We start from the raw sequence: 27999 nt of genomic DNA on the forward strand, positions 1-27999 counted from the left end.
CCCGTATAAATAAGCTTCTGTTAAAGAAGCCCCCAGGTTTAATGAGCACGAGTGGTGCGTCACTAGATGAGCCTTTAAGGGCTGTAAAAGAAAAGAGGGGAAGGAGAGAAATGTAAGACAGAAAAAATGCAAAAAATGGACAGAGGAAGGAGACGAACACAGAGTCCGGTGCTAGGCATAGAATCTTCGGAGACGGGTGGCGTTCCACGGGTTCGGCTCGAGTCGGTTATCCGATGCATCTTGCAGGCGGTACGCCCCACCAGTCAGGACTTGGTCGATTATGAATGGACCTTCCCACTTGGGCTTGAGTTTGTCCTTTTTCTTATCCGGCAGGCGTAGAACTAGTTCGCCAACATTGTAATTTTTGGCCCGTACTTCTCTGCTTTGATATCTTCGGGCCTGCTGTTGATAAAATGCGGAACAGGCTTTTGCCACGTCACGCTCCTCCTCCAAGGCGTCCAAGTTGTCCTACCGATCGAGCTCGGCTTCTCTTTCTTCGTACATGCGCACTCTAGGTGAGTCATGAATTATGTCGCAGGGCAGAACTGCCTCTGTGCCGTACACCATAAAAAATGGTGTGTATCCGGTGGTGCGATTTGGCGTGGTCCGCAGCCCCCATAGCACGGAGTCGGGCTCCTCTACCCAGTGCGTGTTAGATTCCTTGAGGGACCGCACCAGTCTGGGTTTAATGCCGCTCATGATAAGACCATTTGCACGTTCGACCTGGCCGTTGGTTTGTGGGTGATAGACAGAAGCATAATCGAGCTTGATGCCCATGTTTTTGCACCAGAGTTTTACCTCGTCGGCGGTAAAGTTTGTACCGTTATCGGTTATGATGCTGCGGGGGACGCCATAACGGTGTACAACCCCGGATATGAAGTCTATCACAGGTCCGGATTCGGCCGTTTTAACAGGCTTGGCTTCTATCCATTTGGTGAACTTATCCACCATGACCAGTAAGTATTTTTTTCCTGTGGGTCCCACCTTTAAGGGGCCCGACCATGTCAAGCCCCCAGACCGCAAAAGGCCAGGTGATGGGTATAGTTTGGAGTGCGGTGGGTGGCATATGGCTTTGGTTGGCAAAAAGTTGGCAACCAACGCATCGTTGGACTAGGTCCTGAGCATCTGCCCGGGCCGTCGGCCAATAAAAGCCTGTACGGAAAGCCTTGCTAACAAGGGACCGAGCAGTGGCGTGGTGACCACCGAGTCCGGCATGAATTTCAGCTAGAAGGTTCCGCCCTTCCTCTTCGGAGATGCACCTTTGAAGGACTCCGGTAGTGCTTTTCTTATAAAGCTCTCCCTCGTGGACTCTATAGGCTTTAGATCGCCGCACTATGCAGCGGGCCTCATTTTGGTCCTCCGGGAGTTCCTGCCTAGTAAGGTAGGCTAGGAATGGTTCTGTCCACGGGGCGATAACCGCCATTATTACGTGGGCTGAAGGTGTAATTTCATTGGCAGAGCCTCCAATTATGTCAGATTGTTCGGCGTCGAGTGGTGCGGCTGGGTCCGGGCTGTTATTTGCGGGTTCCCCCTCCCATGCTACGGATGGCTTGAACAATCTTTCCAAAAAGATGTTGGGGGGGACTGCATCGCGTTTTGCTCCGATGCGTGCCAGGACGTCCGCTGCTTGATTGTTTTCTCGGGCTATATGGTGAAACTCCAGCCCTTCGAACCGAGCTGACATTTTTAGGACGGCATTGCAGTAAGCTGCCATTTTGGGTCCTTGGCATCGAAGTCTCCATTTATCTGGGATATCGTGAGGTTTGAATCCCCGCGTACCTCTAGGCACTGGATACCCATGGATACTGCTATCCGGAGACCATGTAGGAGGGCCTCATATTCGGCTGCATTGTTGGAATCCGTGTACATGATCTGGAGCACATATTGGACTATGTCTCCTGTGGGGGACGTCAGGACGACGCCAGCCCCCTGTCCGGCCAACATTTTGGAGCCGTCGAAATGCATAATCCAGTTTGAATATGTGCCGTACTCTTTAGGGAGCTCGGCCTCCGTCCATTCTGCGACGAAGTCGGCCAAAACTTGCGATTTAATAGCTCACCGTGGCTTATAGGTTATATCGAACGGGAGAAGCTCGATGGCCCATTTTGCAATCCGGCCCGTTGCATCGCGGTTGTTGATAATATCGTTGAGTGGTACTTCCGAGGCTACTGTTATGGAACACTCTTGAAAGTAGTGTCGTAGCTTCCGGGATGCCATGAATACTGCGTATGCAATCTTTTGATAATGCGGGTACCGTGATTTGCATGGAGTGAGGACAGTGGACACGTAGTAGACCGGCCTTTGAAGGGGGAATTTGTGTCCATCCGTTTCCCGCTCGACAACAAGCACTGCGCTGACAACTTGATGTGTTGCTGCAATGTACAATAACATTGGTTCGCCGGTGTTCGGCGCGGCCAGGACTGAGTTTGTTGCCAATATGGCTTTTATTTCATCAAGTCCGGCCGTGGCGGCATCCGTCCACTCGAAGTGTTCGGTGCGCCGAAGGAGGCGATAGAGGGGTAGTGCCTTTTCTCCCAAGCGGGAGATGAAGCGGCTTAAAGCCGCCACGCATCCGGTTAATTTTTGTATTTGTTTGAGGTCCTTTAGGATATCCAATTGTGACAAAGCTCGGATCTTGGCTGGATTTGCTTCAATTCCTCTACCGGATACAATGAAGCCCAAGAGCTTTCCGGCTGGGACACCGAAGACGCATTTTTCCGGGTTGAGCTTGATGTCATATTTTCGGAGGTTATCGAATGTAAGCCTCAAGTCGTCTACTAGAGATTCGACATGTCTTGATTTGACGACCACATCATCCACATACGCCTCCACTGTTTTGCCGATATGGTTTGCCAGACATATCTGGATCATGCGCTGATATGTTGCGCCAGCGTTTTTCAGCCCGAAGGGCATTGTGTTGGAGCAGAATGGGCCGTATGGTGTGATGAATGCTGTTGCGGCTTGGTCTGATTTTGCCATCTTGATTTGATGGTAACCGGAGTATGCATCGAGGAAACACAACGAATCGTGTCCTGCAGTGGCATCGATAATTTGATCGATACGGGGGAGGGGGAAGGGATCCTTTGGGCAAGCCTTGTTAAGGTCTTTAAAATCGACACACAGGCACCAGGATTTGTCCTTCTTTGGTACCATCACCAGGTTTGCTAGCCAGTCCAGATGTTTTATGTCTCTAATGAATCCGGCCTCCAATAGCTTGGCTAGCTCCTCTCCCATAGCCTGTCTCTTGGGTTCGGAAAAATGCCGAAGGGCTTGTTTGACAGGTTTGAATCCTTTTAGGATATTTAAGCTGTGTTCGGCCAGCCTGCGTGGGATCCCTGGCATGTCTGAAGGGTGCCAGGCGAAAATGTCCCAGTTCTCTCGTAGGAACTCTCGCAGTGCGGCGTCTATATCAGGGTTCAGTCGTGCCCCGATGGAAGCTGTTTTATTGGGGTCCGTTGGATGGACCTGGAATTTGACTATTTCGTCAGCTGGCTTGAAGGATGTGGATTTGGATCTCTTGTCGAGTATCACATCATCCCTGTTAACCGTGGAGCGCAGCGCAGTCAGTTCCTCGGCCGCTAAGGCTTCGGATAGTGCCTCAAGGGCTAATGCGGCCGTCTTGTTTTCAGCGCGGAGTGCTATGTCCGGATCACTAGCTAGAGTGATAATTCCGTTCGGCCTGGGCATCTTAAGCTTCATGTACCCGTAATGGGGTATTGCTTGGAAGATTGTGAATGCTTCCCGCCCTAGTAAAGCGTGATATCCGCTTTTGAACGGGGCCACCTGAAATGTGAATTCTTCGGACCTGTAATTATCCGGCATGCCAAACACCACATCTAGTGTGATTTTTCCTATGCAGCGCGCTTCCCGACTGGGGATTATTCCTCTAAAGGTTGTGCTGCTTCGCTCGATGCGGTTCTAGTCTATTTCCATTTTTTGAAGGGTTTCCTCATAAATGAGGTTCAGTCCGCTGCCTCCATCCATGAGCACCTTGGTGAGGCGAAAGCCGTCCACTATGGGACTGAGGACCAATGCGGCTGGTGCTCGGGCTGTTCGGAATCTAGGTTCATCACTTGCGTTGAAGGTAATAGCAGTGTCGCTCCATGGATTTATTGTTGAAACTTGATAGACTTCGGCGAGGCTGCGGAGTGTTCTTTTTCGCATATTGTTTGATGCGAAAGTCTCGAAGACTGTGAGAACGGTACTGGTGTCCTCGGGATGGCTTTCTGCGGCCTCCAGAATTAAGAGGTCCTCGCCAATTTTGGCCACCTGCCGGAGTATCCAACATGCTCTAAGGCTGTGAGTTGGTGTGGCGTCCTCTGTACTGTGAATTCTACAGGGTCCATCAAGCCACCTTTCCAGTACGGTTCCATGCCCTGTAGAGGGTTTTGGCTTTTTGGTGTTTATCCCGGGTGTCCTATGATGATGCACCCTCTTAGTTCGGACGGGATTACTATTCAAGGCCGGATCATCCCAAAATTTTATTTCGGTTTTCCAGGCGCTTTCCATCGCACAGTATTTTTGTACTATGGACGCCAAGTCAGCGAAGCGTGTAATATCACGACGACTTACGGCGTTAAGGATTCCCTCGTCCGTGCAATTACTGCAGAAAATTGAGATTGCGTCTCCCTCGCGGCAATCCTTTATCCTGTTCATAACCAGGAGGAATCTGGCCCAGTAATGATGTACTGTTTCCTCGGGCCTCTGCCTGATTTGGGAGAGATCGCTTATGTTCGGGTGGGCGGGTGTCGTTGAATCTGAAACCTCACCCAATCCAAGATTCAGAGGCTGAAGAGTTTCCGAACTCTGAAGTTCGGATTCTTGGATGTTGTCCAATGAATCTAGCCCGTTGCGTGATCCTAAGCTCAGCCTTGAGTTACATCCTCCCCTCCGCGGGTATCCGGCTTGGAGGGGTCGGGAATTCGGACGTAGCTAGTCCTTAAAATAGATGAAGGGTCGCCGCACTGCGCCTCTACCACGGCAACGTGGTGGGTGACTTGGGGAGAGTTAATTTCTCTTAGATCGGGTTTAAGCCCAACCTGGTCGTAATCCGTAGCGACCCCCAGGGTGGCGATGCGATCCAAGAGCTCGTTTACGAAAGAGAGCTCCATTGGATCTAGCTGCTCGACGAGCTCCGAGCTGACGTGTAGGTTGCTTTTGATGACCCGAGAGGTCACCGTCGGCGCAACAGCCGAACAGGCGGTCATGAGGAAACCACCTAGCCAGAGAGTTTGGCCGACAGCCAAGGCTCCCTTAGCAACGGTGCCGTCTTTAAAGACGGGAGGAGGCATCCTTCCTGATTGCGACGGCATAGAGGAACTCTCAATGAAAGCATCAATGTCGGTGTCAAAACCGGCGGATCTCGGGTAGGGGGTCCCGAACTGTGCGTCAAGGCTGGATGGTAATAGGAGACAAGGGACACGATGTTTTTACCCAGGTTCGGGCCCTCTCGATGGAGGTAATACCCTACTCCTGCTTGATTAATATTGATGATATGGGTAGTACAAGAGTAGATCTACCACGAGATCAAGGAGGCTAAACCCTAGAAGCTAGCCTATGGTATGATTGTTGTATATGGAGTTGATGTCCTACGGACTACAACCCTCCGGTTTATATAGACACCGGATAGGGTTAGGGTTACACAGAGTCGGTTACAATGGTAGGAGATCTTGAATATCCGCATCACCAAGCTTGCCTTCCACTCCAAGGAAAGTCCCTTCCGGACACGGGACGAAGTCTTCAATCTTGTATCTTCATAGTCCAGGAGTCCGGCTGAAGGTATAGTCCGGCTACCCGAACACCCCCTAATCCAGGACTCCCTCAGCAATGATGCCCTATCACAAGGCCATGTACTCCGTCATTCGTCAAAGACCGGACTTCCACACTTTTACCTCAAGCGAAGTGTTGGATGAGTTTGTGGCCATGGACATTTTGGACAAGACCGCCGACAATGCGGTGCTCCGTTTTCAACGGGCAAAGAAGCCTAACCTTGCATTGAAGGCCAAGCTCACCGTGGAAGAAGAAGAAGAGGAAGAAGAGGAGAGCAACCCCGAAGATACGAAGTATGCATATCATGAACACATGGCACTTGCTTCAAGGCAATTTTGGAGCAAGAAAAACTCGAGGCCAAACTTAAGCAAAAGCAACTCGAGTGGCACAAGGGGCAAGCAACGTGTAAGGACTTGCTACAATTGCGGCAACGTGAGTCATTTCGTTGCGGAATGCCTGTATGAGAAGAGGGAAGACAATGGTGGCAAGCTCATCCGAAAGGACAAGGCCAAGTCGTTCCCAACAAGAACAACTTCACCAAGAAGACTCCTCCCAAGGCTTTGGTTGTGCAAGAAGAGTACAATGAGGATGATGACGATGATGAAGATGGTGAGTCGGTTGCCATGGCCTCCGTTGCCATTGCAACAACGTCACGGGTGTCTCTCTTCGACTCACCCAACGAGAGCATCACCGCCAAGTGCCTCATGGCTAAAGCCACCAACAAGGTAACCTCCAACATCAAAACTACCATCATTAATCATCCTTCCCCGACGGATAGCATTAATGAACTTGAGGGAGCTAATGTGGAGGCTAACGAGTTTGAGGCCTTTGTGGGCAAACTCAAGGGAAAATCCAAGAAGCACTTTGTTGCTCTCTTGGAACAACTTGGTGAAGCCAATGACATGATCGAGGCTCACGAAGACACCATCTCTAAGATGGAAGGGCATAGTCGTGACTATGCCGATGAGATTTCAGATCTTTCCAATGCTCTTGAGGAAGAGCGTGGTCTTCGTTTGGCTCTTGAGGAGTCACACAACGTTGATCATGCTAAGTTAAAGAAAGATTATGATCATGTCCTCATTGTTTCTCGTGTGCTAAATTCCGAGAAGGCCAAACTCGGGGTTGATCTTGCTAGACTCAAAGAGGAGTTTGATATACTTGACAAGGCCCACAAGGCCTTGAAGGGTATTCACGCTAGTCTCAAGGAGTCTCATGATCAACTCCAAGTGAAGCTAACTAAGGAGAAAGCAACTTTTCCTCATATGGTTCTAATTGATAATGCAAATGCTACTAACCTGTGTTGTGAGCATATACATCTTGTTGAGGAAAATGCTAAGTTGAAGGAGCAACTTGAGAGAGGTCTTGCGACTTGCATACAAGGCAACAAGAACCTCAACGATCTCTTGATCAACCAAAAGGGAGGTGTGGCCAAGGAAAGGGTTGGGTACGTGGCTGACTCCAAGAACAAGAAGAAGAATGACAAGACCAAACGACATCCTCCCCTCATGCAAACCTTTGTGAGGGAGGGAGAGAGTGCCCTAGAGGAGAAGAAGAAGAACAATGTCAAGAAGGGCAATGTCACCCCTCTCAACAAAGCCGGCGATTTTAACCCTTCTTATGTGTTATGTCGTGCTAGTGATGGGCATGTTTATGCCAAATTTGTTGGTTCTCTTCATGAGTACATTGAATGGTCTATTTGGGTTCCTAAGACCCTTGTTACTAACATCAAAGGACCCATTACAAAATGGGTACCTAAAACCAAGCATTGATCTCTTGTAGGTGTTTGCTTCCGGTGGTGGATCATGGTTGCTCGATAGAGGAGCTACAAATCATATGACCGGAAGCAAGGACTTGGTGGTGGACGTGCACAAAGTTCCATCTATGCCCACCAATGTCGAGTGGGGTGACGCCTCATCTTCTAAGGTATTGGGACTTGGCAAAGTGGTCATCTCTCATGATCTCACGATCGAGAAGGTCATGCTTGTTGAGTCCCTTGCATACAATTTACTTTCCGTTCGTCAACTTGCTATCATGGGCTTTGCCACTTTCTTTGATATCGATACCGTGGCCCTCTTGTGGAGAAAGACTCTTAAAGTAGCCTTTGTGGGCATGTCGAGAACGGTCTCTATGTGATTAACTTTTCGGAGCGAACCACTAAGACCGCGACATGCCTAATGGCTAAAGTTGATGTGGGATGGCTTTGGCATCGCTGTTTAGCCCATGTCAATATGAGATCTTTGCAAAGTCTCCTCAAGGGGGACCATGTCCGTGGACTAACGAATGTTAGTTTTGCTAAAGATCGTGCTTGCAGTGCCTGTATCGAAGGAAAGCTACATGAGAAGGCTCACCCTCCCACGACTATCATTTATTCAAAGAGGCCTTTGGAGCTCCTTCACATGGATCTCTTTGGGCCTCCATCCTTCGATAGTCTTGGAGGTAGGAAGTATTGCTTGGTGATTATGGATGACTACTCAAGGTGCACGTGGGTGTATTTCTTCAAGAGGAAGAGCGAGACCCAACAAACCGTCATTGACTTTGCAAATGAAGCTCAACGTCAACACAATGCAAAGATCTTGACAATAAGAAGTGACAATGGCACCGAGTTCAAGAACTACACCTTGGATGAGTTTCTTAGTGATGAGGGAATCAAACATCAATATTCCGCACCCTACACCCCTCAACAAAACGGTGTTACGGAGAGGAAGAATCGAACGTTGATGGATGCGGCAAGTACCATGATGGCGGAGTTCAAGTCTCCATACAACTTTTGGGCCGAAGCCATCAACACCGCATGTCATGCATCCAATCGGCTCTACCTCCGCAAGGGCTTGAACAAGACTCCATATGAGATACTCACCGGTAACAAGCCCAACCTCAAGTACTTCCGGGTATTCGGGTGTAAGTGTTTTATTCTCAAGAAAGGTGTTCGGTTGTCTAAATTTGAGGCTAGAGCTTATGAGGGCATATTTGTTGGTTATGCTACAAACTCTCATGCTTACCGTGTCCTCAATAAATCCACGGGACTTATTGAGGAGACGTGTAACATGGAGTTTGATGAGAATAACGGCTCCCAAATGGAGCAAAGTGGCACTTGTGATGTAGGTCATGAAATTCCTCCTCAAGCCATAAGAAGAATGGGTATTGGTTTTATCCTACCCATTGAGGAACCCCTTGTGGCCGAAGGAGAAGGACAATGCTCCATTCAAGTGGAGCCATCACCAACCCAAGGCCCACACGCTTTCGAAGAACAAAGTGAAGGCCCTCAACCTCATGAACAAGACCAAGGGCAAGATCATACTCAAGACGGTGTGGACACACCAAGTGATGCCCAAGGTCAAGTTCTCTCCCCCGAGCAAGTTCAAGATCAAGAACAAGTTCATGACGGCGCTCAAGATGATCAAGTAACCGCTCCTCAACTCACCACCGAGGAGGAATTAGAGCGTCGTGCCGCCAAGGTTGCTTCCAAGCTCTCCACCAAGGATCATCTCATGAAGAATGTGCTTGGAAGCTTAAGAAAGGGGGTAAGCACTCGTAGACAATTAGCAAATTATTGTGAGCATCACGTGTTTGTCTCTTGTGTGGAACCCCACAAAGTCTATGAGGCGCTAGAAGATCCGGATTGGCTCAATGCCATGCATGAAGAACTCAACAACTTCGAGCGCAACAAAGTGTGGAGATTGGTGCCAAGACCGACCGGGAATCACAATGTCATAGGAACCAAGTGGATATTTAAGAACAAGCAAGATGCCCATGGGATCATCATTCGCAACAAGGCTCGTTTGGTAGCACAAGGCTACTCCCAAGTCGAGGGTATCGACTACGGTGAAACCTTTGCTCCCGTTGCTCGTCTTGAATCCATTCGCATGTTGATTGCATATGCTTCTCATCATAACTTTAAGTTACAACAAATGGATGTGAAGAGTGCTTTTCTTAATGGTCCCATTAATGAATTGGTTTACGTCAAGCAACCCCCGGGGTTCGAGGATCCCTACTTTCCCGATCATGTGTATCAACTCGATAAGGCACTCTATGGCCTTAAACAAGCCCCACATGCGTGGTATGACCACCTTACCGAGTTGTTACAAGACCGTGGTTTTGAAGTTGGGCTAATCGACCCCACTCTTTTTACTAAGAAGGTCAAAGGGGAGTTGTTTGTGTGCCAATTATATGTTGATGATATTATCTTTGGTTCCCCTAACAAAGCTTTCAATGAGGAATTTGCCGCTCTCATGACCTCAAAGTTCGAGATGTCTTCCATGGGAGAGTTGAAGTTCTTTCTAGGGTTCGAAGTGAAGCAAAGAAGAGAAGGAACCTTCATTAATCAAGCCAAATATACTCAATACATGCTCAAGAGATTCAAGCTAAGTGATGTCAAGCCGGCTTCCACTCCCATGCCTACCAAGTGCCAACTTGACATAGATCCCAATGGTAAAGCGGTGGATCAAAAGGTATATCGCTCCATGATTGGATCCTTACTTTACCTTTGTGCATCTAGACCGGACATCATGTTGAGTGTGGGAATTTGTGCACGGTTTCAAGCCGCACCTAAGGAAAGTCACTATGTGGCGGTCAAACGAATCTTTCGATATTTGGCTCATACCCCAAACTTTGGCTTATGGTACCCAGGAGGATCAAACTTCAAGCTTGTAGGGTACTCAGATTCCGATTGGGCGGGAGACAAAGTGGATAGGAAGTCCACTTCCGGAGGGTGCCAATTCCTTGGTTGCTCTTTGGTAAGTTGGTCTTCCAAAAAGCAAAGTTGTGTGTCTCTCTCGTCCACTGAGGCGGAGTATGTTACCGCCGGTAGTTGTTGTGCTCAACTCCTATGGATGAGGCAAACTTTAAAGGATTACGGTGTCACTTGTGACAAAGTGCCTCTTTGGTGTGACAATGAAAGTGCCATCAAGATCTCTCTCAACCCGGTGCAACACTTCAAGACGAAGCATATTGAGATCCGGTATCACTTCATCCGGGATCACATTAGGCAAGGAGAGATCGAGCTCAACTACGTAACACTCATGATAACCTTGCAGATATCTTCACGAAACCCTTGGATGAAGCAAGATTTCGCGAGTTAAGGCATGAGCTAAATATCATCGATTCAAGCAATGTTGCTTGAACCCTTGCACACCCACCATACTCAACGTGCTGTCCTATTTAGATGTAGGCATGGACATAGGGGGAGTGATGTTCTCTCAATGAACTCTCCCTCCCCCCATTATGCATAAATCAATCAAGTCTTTCACATTAGCCATGTTTGATGGTACTTGTGCTTCAAAGACGAGTTTTGGTCATGGACCCAAGGATAATTCTTCGCGGTGCCATACCAATTGACTCAAACATAGGTGGCTACGGCCACCGCCCTCTCTTTTGGAGAGGTGGTGTCTCGTGGTTGGTTCGTTTGTCGCGTGCCTTTCTGGTTTTGTGTGTTGCGTGGTCTTGTGGTGTCGTGTTGGCTCGGAGTGTTTTGTGCAAAGATCCAGTTTTTCGTGTGCTCGAAACGTGCATCTTCTTGAGCTCACGGTACTACCGCGTCTGGCCGCGGTACTACCGCTTTGGGAGGCACGGTACTACCGCGCCACAGCACGGTACTACCGCTCTGGTGCGATACTTCGGAAGTACCGCGCCGGGCGGTACTACCGTGTCTGGGCACGGTACTACCGCGCCGTCGAGGGCGCGTGGGGGTTATGACTCGGGCAGGGGAGTTCCAACTCCCCATTCCCATTCGTTTGTCTCTCTCTCTCCACGTCTCTCTCTCTCAAGAACGGCGCCGGAGGCCCTCGCCGGATCTCCGTCTCCGGCCACTCTCCTCGGATTCCGACCGATGGGATCGTTCCCCACCACTTCCTCTTTCCATGGACCAAGGTTTTTCCCAAATCCCTCTTTTTCTTGGTTGTTCTCTTGCTTCTAGGTTTTTGGGGAGAAACTTGTCGTTCTTGAGATTTTAGGCCAAATCTGTGCAAGAGTAGGATGTAAGAGAGTCGTGATGCGTAGGAAACATACTTGATATGCTGTCTTGTGGTAGCTTTGTCCAACCATAGTACCGCCGTGGTTTCGCGGGCTTTTTCAGATTTGAACTTGTTCAGATCTGACGCGGTGCAGTACTACCGTGCCTAATGTGCGGTACTACCGCTCTTGCGGTACTACCGCCCATCAGGTGCGGTACTACCGTACTGTGCGGTACTACCGCTCTGCAGTCACGGTACTACCGCGCCAGCCGCGGCGCTAAGGTCGTACTACCGCTCCTACACCCGGTACTACCGTGATCTCGCACGGTACTACCGCGTCTAAGAGCCATACTACTATCTTAGCTCCGCAGCACTTGGCACTACTACCGTAGGGATCAAATCTCTCTCTAGACATTTATCATGTGTGCTTTCTTCTTGTTTCACTTGCGTTGTTGTGGTCTTTGCATTAATCTCTCTTGGCTGTTGTGGGTGTTTTTGCGTTCTGTGTCTCAGGTGGTGGCTCTCGCCGTTCCAATCCCAGTCGTGACACTGGCTCCAAGCGTCTGTGCAACCCCCAAGATGAAGCCCCAGAAGGCTCCGATGCCCCCAAGCGCAATGTCAAGACCACTGCCAGCAAGCAAAAGGAACCTGCTAAGGGCATGGACGAGATTTCTGTCACTGAGTATGTCGAACGCCGGAGGGTCAATCCCTATGTGACTCCTCGGGCTGTGCTCAGAGGCACTGAGATATTCTGGAACAAGCAACAGACTCTCATCTATCTGGATGTAATCAAGAGCAAGCAGAATACATTCGTAGAGGTCAAGTGGATAGACATGCATCACATGCGGAAGGACAAGTTTCGTGACTATTTTGGAGAGGCTCTGGACTTGGTGGAGCAGTTTGCTATTGAGCCGGTGATCTCCTTTCACCTTGACTATGACCCTGAGCTCATCTGTCAGTTCTTTGCCTCAGTGTACTTTCATCCCAGGGAGGAGCGGAGGATGACCTGGATGACCAATGGCCGTCAGCTGTCTGCTACATGGAAAGAGTTCATGGATCTGCTGCACATTCCTGATGACGGGCTTCACACCCCCGTTGGTGTTCGCCCCCATGCCAACTCTGAGTCTGCCAACAAGAACCTGCTTCAGCCCTTCCTTGTTGAGAAGGTACTCCCCAATGGCAAGTCATCTTGGGTGTTAAACTCCTTTCTGGATATCATGCATCGCATCTTCCGCAACACTCTGTTCCCACGCATTGGCGACAAGGACAAGGTACATGCATATCTAGTGGACATGTTGCTCTTGTGTGCAGAGGCACGTTCTTCTCAGACTCAGCCACTTGATGTCTCACACATCATGTGGTGTGAGCTTCGGTTTGCGGTGTTCACTCGCAAGGTACCTATCTATGGACCGTACCTGTTTCTGCTGCTCTCCACCTCTTGGGAGAAGATGTACCCGGGTGATGAGTTCCTTGCTCCAGACTGGATTCACCATGAGTCCATCAGCCTCCGCGTCAAGCCCAACTGGGCCAACACCACTACCCATGCTGAGGCCTCTTCTGCTAGGAGGGCTGCAGGTGAGGGGGAGGCTGCTGCTGCTGAGAATGTTGCTGAGGACCGTGCTGCTAGGTCCACCACTTCTTCCTCTGAGCCGTCATGGGCCAAGAAGCTCAAGGACAAGATGAAGACTCTCTTCTGCATGCAGGCGAAGGGACAGTACAGGGCTCATGTGGCAGACAAGGAGAGTCGCCGCCGTGACAAGAAGGTTATGAGGCTCTCTGGAGAGGATGTGTCTGGCGGGTCTGAGGACGTCATCACACCTGAGGCTGCCTGGATGTCAAAGCAGGGATACAAGTGGACCAGTTCAGAGGATGACCTCGAGGAGACTATCCCTGCCGCTGAGTCTGACGAGGAGCACGAGGAGCAGTGGGACGACTTCTCTGCCTGAGCCACCCCGTGTGTGTAGGTGTCTTCTCTGCCTTTTTGGCGTCTCGATGCCAAAGGGGGAGAGAGTGTAGGGATTTGCGTGTAGGGATTTGCGTTGTGTCGTGCTTGGTGTGTTTGTTTGCTTTGTCGTTTGGACCTCGTTTGCCTCGTTTGCTTTTGTTTGGTTTGTGCCTTCGAGACCTATCCTACATATGGTGTAAGACATATGCACTCTATCTATCTTACTTAACTTATGTTTGTACTATCTTGTCTAGTGATAGATATGCCTTGTCTCTATAATATAGGGGGAGCTCTGTTCCTAGTATTCGTGTGCCATGCAGTCCATAGCACTCATCTAGGTGGCACACATCTAGGGAGAGCCCGTCTATATTATAGAGAAGAGGGGTTTGCTTTTACTTAATAGTATTTTCTTTGTGCAAATCCCGTTTTGTCATCAATCCACCAAAAAGGGGGAGATTGTAAGGACATATTTATCCCTAAGTGTTTTGGTGATTGATGACAACGCATTTGCGGACTAATCGTGTGCCATGAGTATCCCAGACACTTCTTTGCTAGGCACAAGACGATTGGGTGCCCCTCGAAGACTGACGAAGACGGCGTCTTTTCTACGTTTCTTTTTGGTGGATTTGAGTCGTAGGAAAGCCGTACTATTAAGAGGGGGTCCGCGTTGGAAATGTTTGGGTGGAATCATCACGTACACGTCTCCTTCTTATCCCCTCCTTCTTCCTTGAAGCTTCCTCCGTTTTCTTGCCTCCCTTGTCTGGTTGCCGTTGTTGGTTGCGGTAGTACTGCTCCTGGGTCAACGGTAGTACCGTCGGCATCCGCGGTAGTACCGCGTGGTGGCGCGGTAGTACCGCAGGTGCCCATGGTAGTACCGCTCTCCTGGAGCCGCACTACCGCTGCCCACCAGGCTAGTGCCGCCCCTTTGCGGTAGTAGGAGCGGATGTAATTTTTTACATCCGCACCTACCGCGGTAGTACCGCTTTCTCCGTGCGGTAGTACCGCGCTATGCGGTCAGGCAGTAGTACCGCCCCTCAGCAGTACTACTGTGTTGGGTTTTTGCTACTTCCGTTTCTTTGCGGAAGTAGGCACAGAAGTTTCCCTTCTCCCCTGGCTGGGACTTTTGCCTTGCGGTAGTACCGCATGGGGGGCGCGGTAGTACCGCGCGTGCGGAAGTTCCGTCCCCAGCTTCTGTGCGTCTGTTTATCGGTTTTGTGCTGAGGTTGCGGCAGTACCGTGGGTCGGTACGGTAGTACCGCACAGCCGTGCGGTAGTACCGCTTGGTTGCAAGCAGTAGTACCGCGCGGCCTTGCGGTAGTACCGCTGGCCAGGCGCGGTAGTACCGCTGGCCGCGGGCTGGTTGGTGGATAACAGTTGGATCTTTTCCACACACTATATAAGGGGTCCCCTTTTTCCCCGTTGACTTACCTCTTCCACTACTAAGCTCCATTATTGCTCCAAGCTCCATTTTCGCCCGATCTCACTCCCTAGCCAACAAAACTTGTTGATTTGCTCAGGAGTGGTTGAGAAGGCCCCGATCTATACTTCCACCAAGAGATATTTGATTCCCCCCACTAATCCCTTGCAGATCTTGTTACTCTTGGGTGTTTGAGCATCCTAGACGGTTGAGGTCACCGCGAAGCCATAGTCCATTGTGGTGAAGCTTCATGGTGTCGTTGGGAGCCTCCAATTGAGTTGTGGAGATTGCCCCAACCTCGTTTGTAAAGGTTCGGTCGTCGCCTCCAAGGGCACCAATAGTGCAATCACGGCATCTCGCATTGTGTGAGGGCGTGAGGATATTACGGTGGCCCTAGTGACTCCTTGGGGAGCATTGTGCCTCCACACCGCTCCAACGGAGACGTACTTCCTCTCAAAGGGAAGGAACTTCGGCAACACATCCTCGTCTCCACCGTCTCCACTCTTGGTTATCTCGTGCCTTTACTTGTGGAAGCTTATTTGTTTCATATATCTTGCTTGCTTGTGTTCCTATCCGTATTGCATCATATAGGTTGCTCACCTAGTTGCATATCTAGACAACCTACTTTGATGCAACGTTTAAATTGCTAAAGAAAAGCTAAAAATTGTTAGTTGCCTATTCACCCCCCCTCTAGTCAACCATATCGATCCTTTCAATGCTGACGCCCATGAGTTTGAGGTACTTTAGTTTAGGGAGATGAAGAGCACGCGTGATATTAATCTGGGGAAAAAAGCACTACATGAAGGTAGCACAGCGCAGAGTGTGCGCGAGGTGGAGCGCGAACGACAACAGTGATCGCAGATGTCCAGCTTGAAAGTTGAGCTCCTCGAGCTGATCTAGGGCGGGTGATACACTATGGTCCTTGATATTTTTGTGCTTTCCACGTCAGACGGTCAGCGTTGAGGATCAGTGTGTGGGCCGTGAGAAATGTCATTGACCATGGCGTTTCCCATGCATCGCAAACGCCACTATGGGCGGCACTACATTAATGGAGCAAATGAGGTCAATTTGTTTTGAAGTGAGGTTAATTTGTGTTAAAGCGAGTGATAGATTAGCTAGTTTTGCTAGAGTAGAAGATTTTTTAGAGGGAGTCACTCATCTTTTATTCAAGTTCTACAAAAGGTTCGATACAAACAAAATTGGGCGGATCAACAGCCACACGTGGCGCCCCAAATTTAAAGTAACAACAATTAGCTAGAGAATGAGCCTCCCAATTTTTGTCCCTCTTCTCATGATCGAAAAAGCAGACTTCAAATTCTTGCATTTTCTCCTTGATGTGATCAATTACCAACGAGCTTGCACCCATATAAGGACTCTTCAGATGTTGTATCGTAGCCATGCAGTCCATTGCTACTTGAACCTTTTTTATGCTAAGGTCTGAAGCTAGTGCAAGAGCTTCATTGAATGCCAAAGCTTCAAAAAATTCTGGAATTGTCTGATCTTCCAGTACAACTACTAAAGCTCCTTGGAACAAACCATGCAGGCCCTGCAAATAGCAGCAAAGGCACCCATTTCTCCTTGTTGTGACATAGCCGCATCGACCATTATCTTTGTGCATCCCTGCCTAGGTGGTTTCTAGATTCTCCTACCTCCTTTCCCTCCAACAAATGACTAGGTTACCGAAGAAGTTTTTTGAGTACCCGGGACCAAAGTCGGGCATTCTATATATCTTACAATAAAGTTGTAAGTCAACAAGGGGGACTAATGAATAACTTTACGTCGTGCCCACCATATCGACCACACAGTCACCAAAATCTTTATGAACTCTTTATCTCTTCTGGTCTCCATCATTTCCCATAGCCACAATCTTGCATCTGGAATGTTACAAATGATCAAATTCTCAACCAATTCCTCATCTAACAGACACCAAACACACTTTGCCATGTTATAGTCTATAAGCGCATGTATTCAGTCATCTGTTGCTCCATTGCAGATTGGATACACCTCTGAGTCAATCATATTTCCATGGTGTCAAACTGATTCAGTTGGAATAAAGTTACGAGCTAAACGCTAAGCAAATTGCTTGATCGGTCCTAGTTCTTTAATCCTCCATAGCTTCTTCCACTCATTAGGACCAGCACTCGTATTATAGGTCGCTGAGCGGTCCTCGGGCCAGTCTTCTCTCCTCTTCTTTGTTTTCATAAGTATCCTATAGGCCGATCGAACACTGAAGATACCACTTTGCTCGTAGTGCCATGCCCATGCATCCTTCGTGTTGTGTGTGCTTAGTGAAATTCTCAATACAACCGACGCATCTAGTGGCTGCAAATGTTGTATAACCAATTGTTTGTTACAACACTTCGTAGCATTTTCTATCGACTCGCTCACCATGAAAGGGGGATCACAGTTCTTCGGTGTAAATTAGTATGCAGCGTTACCACATGGTAACAAATTATCTTCCCATATCCTTATTGTTCTCCTGTCTCTCACTTGCTTTGTCTCTCACTTTCTTTACCAACCCCCATTTTAGCACCTGCGATCCTACATGAACCGCATGCTAGACCTGAGAAGGTGCATTGCCCAGTTTGGCCTGTAACACATCCCCGTGGGGGTAGTATACTCCTCTTAAAATTCTTGTGCTCAATGGATAGGGATCCTACAGAAAGCCTCCACCCTTGCTTGGCGAGCATGGCGAGGTTAAACAATTCTATATCGTGAAAAACTAATCCCCCTTGGCACTGGGCATAGTAAGTTTATCCCATGAGACCCATGCTACTTTACTCTCTCCATTCTTGTTGCCCCAAAAACATTTCCTCAATTTTGTATCGATTTTCTAACATAAGCCTCTTGGTAGCAAGAAACATGACATAGAGAATGTTGGCACTGCCTGAGCCATCCATTTAATCAACACTTATTTCCCTGAATCCGCCATACATCTTTCAATCCATCCCTTCACTTTGGCGCAAAGTCTATCTTTTATGTATTTGAATGTTCTATATTTTGACTTCCCCACATCAGATGGTAGCCCCAAGTACCTTTCAGATAATGATTCATTTGGCACATAAAGAATTCCTTTTACCAAAGCTCTTCGGTCATTTGGGCACCCCTTGCTGAAAAAATACTAGATTTTGCAAGGTTTACCCGCTGCCCCGAAGCATCATAGTACTGCTGAATGATACTCTTTATCAAATTTGCCCCACTCTCATTCTCCTTGAACATCAACAATCAATCGTCCGCGAATATCAGGTGGTAAACCGGAGCTGCAATAACATTGCCTATAATGAGCCTCCCTGGTACGAACATAGACGGCTCAGGTGAAATTATCTCCGGTAAAATCCTCTTTAACCGATTAGCCTAAACTTTTGAGATAATATTGAAGATTGCATCACATAAGTTTATAGGTCAAAATTGAGCGAGGGGAAGTTGGATTGGATACCTTTGGGATCAAAACAATGAACGTCCTATTTATTACCTTCGGAGACTCTTCCACTAGAGTAGAAGGTCGGACTATGACTTATGGCCCTGTGGAAATTTTAGAGTTTGTCCATGACGATTGTAAGGACCTTGTGATTGAGTAATACAAGTATTTTTTTTTGAAAGATCCAACATCGCTGGCATTCATTGATAATAGCAGAGAGCAACGGAAAACAACAAGGTGGTGAAGGTCCTAGGACCAGAAGATCCGAAGATCAAAGAAAAAGAAAAACAACAGCCCTAGTAGCTGCAACACAACACTCCATACAATCCACACAAGCCAACGCAGCTCCGACTCCGATGATGAACTACGAAGAAACTAGGCAAGGTTGGCATCACGGAGGATCACCGAACGAACAACCTGTCACGCGTCATCGTATACCACCTGGCCCCGCCACTGCGACTTCGACTTCACAGCAACAAGCAGTCGAGGCAACCCCACAGACACGTCGGAGAAGAAGAACCGACTACCACGACCAATACCATGCCTCCGATATTGCTCACCATCATCATCGTTGCCACAGAAGCCACTGTGCACGTCCAGTCATAGGAAGCACCAGAGGGATCAAGAGCTTCAAGACGGCGCCCTAAAGAGGGGAACGACGTTGAAGACGACGTCACCGTCCGAACCTGCAGCAGGATCTGGGCTTTCACCCGAAGAACTTGATTCGGGAGTATAGGCTGTGAAGAATCCCGACGACGCCTCCAAGGAGGATAGTGACGCCCACGAGCACCATCGCCGTCGGCCAGCCAGCACCGGCCAGGCTTTCACCCGGTGCATCCACTCCCACGCAGTAGGCCGAGGTCGACCCGTATCTCCACTGGACCGCGCACATCCCCCACCCAGCGAGCATGCCACCACTGTGCAAGGCCACCCGCTAGCCTCCTCGACGATGGGCCTGCAGAGACCAGATCGGGTCCTGCACCCCGCATCCAATCGCGGACGGAGCCTCCCTGCTCCATCAAGCGACAACCGAGCACCACCACCAGCCGGCAGTGCCCCTCCCGAGCGCCGGCCAAGGCCGACAAGTACAAGTCATGGTCGGCCCGCCCGCAACTACCGCAGCCACAGCCTGGGACTTCTCCTACTATGCGCCGCAACCAGCCTCCGGCTTGGGCAGGCCCAGATCTGGCCGGCCCGTCCGCAACCGCACGCCCCAGCATGCTCGCCGGATCTACAACCATCCCCTGCACTCTAGGCTATCAGCTAGCCGGATCCACCACACCGACGCGACGGACGCTCGCTGCAGCAGCAGGCCGCGCGCGCAGCCACACCTCCGCCCTTCCTCGCGCACCGGCGACTGCGCCAGATCCGCGCAGCCCCGAGTAATCCCCACGCGCCCAAGCCAGATCCGCGCAGCCCCGCTCCTGTAGCGCGCCATGGCGCAAGCACCTCGCGAGCGCGCCCCACTCGCGCACCTCGCCTCGCCGAGCTCCAGTCGCCACCAGACCGAGACGCCCGCGCGCCGCTAGATCCAGTGTGGAAGTGACTGACGGCCCCGCCGCCGCCTACACTGCACGGGCTTTGCCCTGCTGCGTACACTGGCGGCGGCGAGGGGAGCGGCTTCAGTGGGTGGCCTCCCGGCGGCGGGCTGGATTTTGCTCTCCCGAGCCGCCCGCGAGAGCGGCGCGAGAGAGCCTCAGCACATGCTAATGTTTCAATTTCATCCTGTCTCTAAGATATGCGGTCAGTAATACAAGTATTACTTTCGCAGAAAAATAATTATGCTAAACTTTGTTAGGAAGATCAAAACAGTGATTTTGACCTCCGTCAGTATAGGCAAAAACACTACTTTATGCATGAATCTTCGTGGTAGCTTTCAAGCGACATTTTTTTTAAAAGATTCAGCGTCGCTGGCATTTCATTGGATTAGCAGAAAGCAATGATAACAAAACATGGGGGTGATTCGAAGATCAAGGAGTAAAAGAAAAATAGCTAACAACTTATTTTCGACGTGAACACATCTTCGTCAGAGGAGTTGCTGCCATCGCCGAACGGGAGGTGCAGGTTGTCAAACGCGTCATCATCATGGCCAGTCACCGGGGAGACATGGTCCACCTCCCGCGGCTCCGTTGCGTTCCTGCTCGCCCTCGGATCATTTTCTGCAGTACCTTGCCCTGCGCCTCTATCCTCAGCTGCAGATCTCGCTGCATCTGCGCGAGAAGCAAACGGAAGCACATAACAACATATAGTTAGGTTAATCGTGTTGGCGTACGTACATTACATTAATAAACAATTGGGAGAGAACCTTAAGCTGCTTGCCGAGGCGTCTCTGCATGACGTGTTGAACGCGTAGCGCTTCTGTGATGTGCACTCCACTGCGGAAGGGGCCACCATTAGTTAGCTCATGCCAATACTAGACTTCAGATGAGATGGATTTACGGCAAAGACCGTTAGTGAAAAGTAGCACTACCTCAACCGGTTTCTATATTTGACCATGTTTATAGAAAACTAGTAAATGTGTACGTGCAACGCACGTCTTCATTAGGATACAAAATTATTTTTTTTAATATGTAATAATACTAAAAATAGTGGAGTTTTCATCAAAATAATGGATACAATTCAACAAATGTTTTTTATTGATCATTAAACGCAATTGTAAAGACCTCTATTTCAACCAGTGGTGGGTCCACCAACGAGTATAATTTTTCAAATATGTTTATTTTGATGTTACTATAGCTGTAATTTATTTAACTAGACAATTGCCCATGCGTTGCAACGGGAGTATAAACATTCTAATGATTAGCCCGTGACTGCATGTTCATTATCATACTGATGCGCTAAAATCTTAGCAAGTTCTTATATCCAATCCCCATGATTTACCTGCCATTTTCTTGTTAAGCACTTATTTGGTAAGAATTTAATGACTTATCAAACAAAATATGTTTTTATTTTGGTAAGTTAATAAAACACGAGACAGTTGATTCTATCTTAGGGAGAATGGATGGGAGAAAAATTAGAGATGAAGGAAAAAATCAACGAGGAGAAGGAAAGAGTGGAACGTATATAAGGAAGGTTGGACGAAAGAGAGGTGAAACGGGAACCTTACGTTCTTTTTAAGTAGTAGAGATTATATCCACACATATCCATGGCACAGAAAATATATATGGAAATGCATTTTAGGAAAAATCTAGTGATACTATTTTGGTATTGTAGAATTGATATCTTTCTCATGAACTTGATCGAACATAGAAAGGTTTTCTTTTGAATAATAATATATTTCCTTCATAATTTAGTGATCTAAACACTTTTATATTTCTTTACAGAGGGAGTACCTTACATTTTTAACCAGATAGAGTAGTACCTTTTTAGGTCTAGATTCTGCATGTCGTTACTGGCGGCTCTTTCTTCCATTTGTTTTGCTGCCCTCAGCGAGAGGAGGAGAAATTTTGTCAGTTGGTGGTATCATCAATAGTGAAAGAAAACTAATTAGTTACAACAATGAGGGTAATAAACACAAAATTATAAAAGAGACCAAGCCATGACACAAAGAATATAATACTATTGTCCTATATAGCTTAGGCCAGTCATAGTGAAAGTAACATAGATAGTAACATGACACATCATAAGAAAAAATATGATGTAACAAGTAATTAAAGAGGAGAAACAAATAGAGTAAATAGTATGTTACCATCACATAGCAGTTCCCAATGCAAAATGAGTCTACAAAGTAATAAATGAAGTGGTGCATAACACTACACATATATTACTACCCACTATATATGTAGTAATATAGACTAGTAACATATGCATGTTACTAGTTTAAGTTACTCTCCACTATGACCAGCCTTAGAGATTCATCCCACTATCTTATTTATATTGGCATGCAACCTATCCACATTATCAAGTAGGTCCACCAAATAGTTAACACCCACTAACTCAGTTATCTTAGCATGCAACTATGCCAACTTATCATGCCACCTTGCATGTCCCACTAAGTTTAATTCTCTCTACATGCAACTATGCCAACTCATCATGTCATTATAATGGACAAATTCACATTAACATGCACCATGCATGATACTCATATTCAATAAATATTCCACAAATACTCCCTCCGTTCCAAAATAAGTGACTCAACTTTGTACTAACTTTATACTAAAGCTAGTACAAAGTTGAGTCACTTATTTTGGGACAGAGGGGGTATGTAATAATTAATTGTGCATACTTTAGTTTCTATTCTCATATTGCTAATACAAATACTAAGTTTCATATTGTCAAATCTTACAGAACTAACTGCATCCAATTCCACATCAATGGGTGGGGTATTATCTCTAGTTTATAATATAATACTACCTCTGATCCGTAATAAGTGTCGCAGCTTTGGAGTAAGGTCAGAGGGAGTACTATTTATCGAGACATATACATTTTGGTTGTCATCTGGTAATTGCACGGAACCAAATATGTTGCTTGTGTATATATTTTTTTCATTGAGGGAATCCCAAAGTGGCATGTTCTCTTGTACTTGAGCCACTCGTCGAGGTATTCTCCCACATCTATCTTATGTAATGTACCCAACATGATATAATTATATCGAGGTCTTCTTTGTGATATATCTGTTCTGTATCATTTTTTGCCCCCTTTAACTGATTGTCAATCATTTGCGCGGTCACTTGCAGGATGCATCGACGATGCCATGGTGCAACCAGAGATGTGTGGCGCTAGCCGACAGTAGGTGTAAGCAGAAGAAGTGGTGGTGCTACCGGCACCAGGTGAGGAGGTGGTGGTAGCCAGCGGGTTTATTTCTTCTATTTTTGTGATATACCATCACCGAAGGGCCATTGAGTATGAGTGCCATTCATAGTTGTGTCACCACTAATGGGCCTTCGAGTGGTAGTTTTGTTACCATTGGCAAAAAGTTGCTAATGGGTCGTGCCCTTAGTGTCAATTGCTTCTTGGCCAATCATTAATAAGCATTTTCATTGTAGTGTTAATAAGAAAATTTAGGTCTATGTGAAATAAACCTGTTTGGGTGGTTGGTATTGGGCTTGTAAAAATACAGTGTGTTTGTATTGTACTAATATGATCAAGCACACGATAGGCTCTCATTTGGTCTGTTATTTTCCCTTGCCTTATCATTTTTGTTGAGAATCTCAAAAGGTTTCTCGGCTCCTGCCCCTTTCTCCTCCAATGGTGGTACCAATCAAAGTAGGGGTGGGAGGGGATCTCGGGTGGTTCTTTTATATATTTGTAATCTATGAGTTGCCTTATGGTGTTGGGTACACTACCATCTCTAGCCCTATAATGGAGTTCACCGTCGGTGTTCCCATGAAGTAGTTGTTCTCTCTACTACCTACATGGTGGTTAGATAGCTAGAGGAGGAATCAATATTGGAGGCTCCTTCAATAAACCCGGTTGATGGTAGGATCTGGTGGATACTCAAGCTTTTCCTTCCTCCGGTCGTTGTGCCGGATAGGGAAATTGGGAGTTAAGGAGCTATGATATTCTTCTGGCTCATTAGTGGATTATGAAGTTTGTTGTGTTGTTCTTCGTCCATCATGGTCATAGTGTGGACTCTGGCCACCAGAGTTTGCAGATCAAAAGAGCATATGTCTCTGGTACGCAGTGCGACATGCAGGGGCTAACCGTAGTAGGCCACTTGGTGGCATGATGTTGTTACCCTTCGCATCCTTGTTTAACCTCCAAATAAGGGGTGCCTCCTTCCCCTTACCACTTGTGGAGTTCCTCTAGACAAAGGTGTCGAGCTTTATCCATGGTGTGAGGGCAAAGTGAAGTTCGTCGGAGCAAGCATTTAGTTGCTTCCGGTGAGTCGACAATGGTGCAAGACCCCGTCACGTTTGTAAAGGTTTACTAGAGGGTCTCTGTGCATGAGGGAAGACCCCCGATTTTATTTTCCTTTTCTTAAAGGTCCTTCTATGGATTATGTTGTGACAACTTTTATTAAGTAATGCCAGCTTTTGGGCCCTAAGGTCCTTAGGGACCCAAAAGTTGTTCCAAGAAAAGGAACAAGCATGAAAACTAGCTATTAAATAATGCATGCGTCAAGCACTACATGCTTTCAGGAACCCCTCTTACTTAACAAAAGCTAAGATCATGTCTTATGTTCCTCTCTTTCGTCATCCCTCCCCATTTGCCCCCCTATGTTTCAGTTTTTTTTGAAAAGGAATCTCAATGGTTATGTTGAAAATCGGCACAATTGCCCCCACATCTTATGGGCTTCACAAGTATTAATCATGTATTATTTTGCAAGTCAATAAACACTTATCCATTTGGAAGTGAAAGTCAACTTTTAATACATAATCACATTGGAAATAAAATGGTAGGTAAATCATGATGATTTGCTGCACAATGCCCCTGTTGCAACACATGGAAAATTCTCTAGTACTATAAAGTTCTTTAATTTTAAGACTATGGAATTTCTTGATTATAACTTCAAATATTGTATTTTACGGAAGTTAAGGTTCTAAGAAAGCTTAGCATCCAAACATTTCAAAAATGGTTTAACAAATTAGTCTGCTAAATAGTAATGAAAGTTAATGTAATCAGATCTTAACCACCAAAAACTTTGACTACTACTGCAAAATTTTGACAAACTAAATAAATTATATTACAGGATACGTTGCATAGACTATAAACACAAATGTGTGAGCCACATCGATAGCTCGCTAAACAGGTAAATGTTGAAGTAGATGATACCCCACACATTGTTGCGGCATTGTTTCACGATATACTTCAATAAGATTTGGTTGTGTGGAACATGAATATTTGAAGTAATGATATGATAACTAAAAGTAATAATATGATAACTAAAACTAAAAATACATATGGTTTATTGTGTTGGATGATGGTATAGTTGTAAGATATTTATCAAACATAACTAGCATAATATAATGGAAATTCTCATGCATTTTTGTATGTCGAGGTGAGAATATCACGTGATACCACCCTTCACATGCTTTCATGGTCCCAGTTTTTAAAAGTTGCATTGATATGTTTCAAACACTTCTACTTTTTTGTGAATGTTCACAACACATGTGTGTACAAATCCTAATAAATCAAATGCAAAATCAAAACATGCATAGAGAAACATAAAAATGCATAATGTATATTCATGTTTTTGTCTTTTTTCCCATTATTCATACAAAGTTGTCTCTTTTGTTTCTCCATGTGCATTGTGAAATTGATTTTTTTTAGGGATTGTAGAAAAATATCTTGTGAACATTCACTTTTTTTTTGAAATTATTAAAAGCTTTTAGATGTGATTTTAAATAACTAGGAGCATGAGAGCATATGAAGGGCAGTATCACATAATATTTACCCGTGCGAGGAAAAGAGGTGGTTGTAGTTTTACAAGCCAATGAAAAATACTACCAATCCAATTCAGAGGCATGTAACTTACACTACTATGAAGAACTCTTATAGATCCTAAAAAAATCTTACTAATGACTGGCCAAATAACAATTGAGATTAAGGGCCGGAGTCTCATTAGTAACTTTGTCAATGCCTCAATGGTAAGAAAATTACCACTGACGGGCCGAAGTACCATTGGTGGTGACACAACTACGGCTAACATTCATGATGAACAAATAAAACCATGTTTTATTTGCTAAGCTAATAAACACTTATTCGGGCAGCCGAAGTCCAATTTTTGGTGTGTAATCACATTAGCAATCAAATGGCTGGTAAATCGTGATGATCATCTGCAAAAAGATGGTGTCCTGGTTGCAATCCACGGGCAGTTATTTAGTTATAGAAATCTGTAATTTATTAACTTTGCCGCTTCAGGGTTGTAACTTCAAAAATTGTAGTTTGTGAAAACTGTATTCTTTAAATAAATAAAAACATTGGATCCAAGTATTTGGCAAAATGTTTAACAAATTAGCATGATTTTCTGCTGCTAATTATAAGTGACGGAAATTTGTTAAATCAGGTCTTGACCGAAAAATCGTTTGATTACTACTGAAAATTATGATAAATAAAGAACAATGTTGGAAAAAATATTCCCTCATTTCCATAGTTCTTTTCATGGTTTTAGTTCAAATTTTCATAATTCTTGTCGTGGTGAATTATGGAACAGGGAGTGCTATACATGATATATTGCATCTTGATATAACTGTGGAAATATGCGAGACACGTCAAACAGCTGAATGAACAAGCAAGTTTCTATTATCTACCTTCGGATGACGACCCTAGCATGTACTTCGCCATACGATATTTCTGCCACAAAACAAGAGAAAAACAAGGCGACAGTGGTGAATTACGGATCACATACGACCGCTGAAAATAACAAAGCACAATTGTGCAAGAGCTATTCGGTCCTTAATCCCTATCATTACGGCACCTGTAGATGGCTCTTGATATGGAAGATTGTAATGACATCTGAATTCATCATCTTCTGGATCGCTCTAGGTGTTGTCCCTGCAAATGTCAAACAACAAGAAGAAGAAAGAAGGCAGAAGTGAGAAACAGCATCGGGTCAGGCATTGCGACCGAGTGGCAACCGGCACTATCAAATCAAGAGCAGGCACAGTCGTGCCGGTTAAGAACGCTCACTATCGGCGCCACCGAGCTGGTTCACGCACTCGACGAACCGCTCGTGCAGGTCCTGCGTCCATCGGATCCGCGTCTTCCTCGGCGCGGTGCTGGATTCAGCTGCTGGCGCCCTGGCGGCGCCGTCGCCGACGGGGGTCACAGGCGCGTCCATGCAGTTTCCCGGCAGCGGCACCTTTTGGTTCTCCATCGCCGGGAGAATTGCGTCCGGCGCCGCCACCTGAAGTGTTCGGAGTACAAATAATCAACTTAAGATTTGCATCCCCATGATCATAGACATCCAAGAACGATTCAACAAATTTAACAGAGGCACACTTACAAGAGGAGAGAACGAGTGCGTCTTTGGTTCGCCACCACGAGACCAAGTGGTGGAAGCGTTGCTGAAGCTGAACAGCCCATGATCCCTCTGCTGCTGCGGCAGGGGCAGCTTGTGGGGCTGTGTAGGGGTTGTCTCCATTGCATCCCGCTGCGGCCGTGTCCGGCAGCGGTCGTTCTCCGACGACTGATACTGATAGGGCGTCCTGGCTATCGGCATCAGGAGCATTCCGAGAGGGTAGTCGAACAGGCTCTCGGCGCAGTCGAACGCGGCGTTGTCGGTGCCGAGGCAGCTCTGCGCGAGAGCCGACCACGGCGTGTAGTCCTCGTGCAGCCTGCAACCCGCGCAGTGCTGCTGACTACTAGTAGCAGAATTTTCGGGTTCCTCCTGATGGAGCGACGACGATAGCTGCTGCGGCGACGAAGGATCGGAGAGCGCTGCCGGGCCGACGAGGTGGCCGGGCAGCCTGAACTTCTTGGTGTTCATCTGAAGTATTGGAGCGACAACTAATCTGAACAACGGAACAGAATGAAGTTTTGCTCAGAAAACGAAGTGCGACGATCGAGGTCAGGACGATGGAAAAGAAAGGATTAACATCTCACCGCCGATGCTTAAATA

At 47.1% G+C, this 27999-nt stretch overlaps 1 protein-coding gene and 1 pseudogene across 1 annotated transcript; both read right to left on the bottom strand.

Annotated features, from left to right (window-relative positions):
• Nucleotides 1–19127: 19127 nt before the first annotated feature.
• LOC125546756 lies at nucleotides 19128–19935 on the bottom strand (annotated as a pseudogene).
• Nucleotides 19936–20404: 469 nt separating this feature from the next.
• On the bottom strand, nucleotides 20405–27940 carry LOC125548229 (myb family transcription factor PHL5-like). The gene is made up of 7 exons (XM_048711888.1): nucleotides 27385–27940; nucleotides 27069–27285; nucleotides 26857–26933; nucleotides 26690–26732; nucleotides 21859–21916; nucleotides 20803–20872; nucleotides 20405–20707 (listed from the first exon to the last, which is right to left on the bottom strand). The coding sequence occupies exons 1-7, from the start codon at nucleotides 27865–27867 to the stop codon at nucleotides 20591–20593; spliced, it is 1065 nt and encodes a 354-aa protein (XP_048567845.1). The 5' UTR covers nucleotides 27868–27940; the 3' UTR covers nucleotides 20405–20590.
• Nucleotides 27941–27999: the final 59 nt, after the last annotated feature.

The sequence above is a fragment of the Triticum urartu genome, chromosome 3, assembly GCF_003073215.2.
Source record: "Triticum urartu cultivar G1812 chromosome 3, Tu2.1, whole genome shotgun sequence".
Taxonomy (NCBI): Eukaryota; Viridiplantae; Streptophyta; class Magnoliopsida; order Poales; family Poaceae; genus Triticum; species Triticum urartu.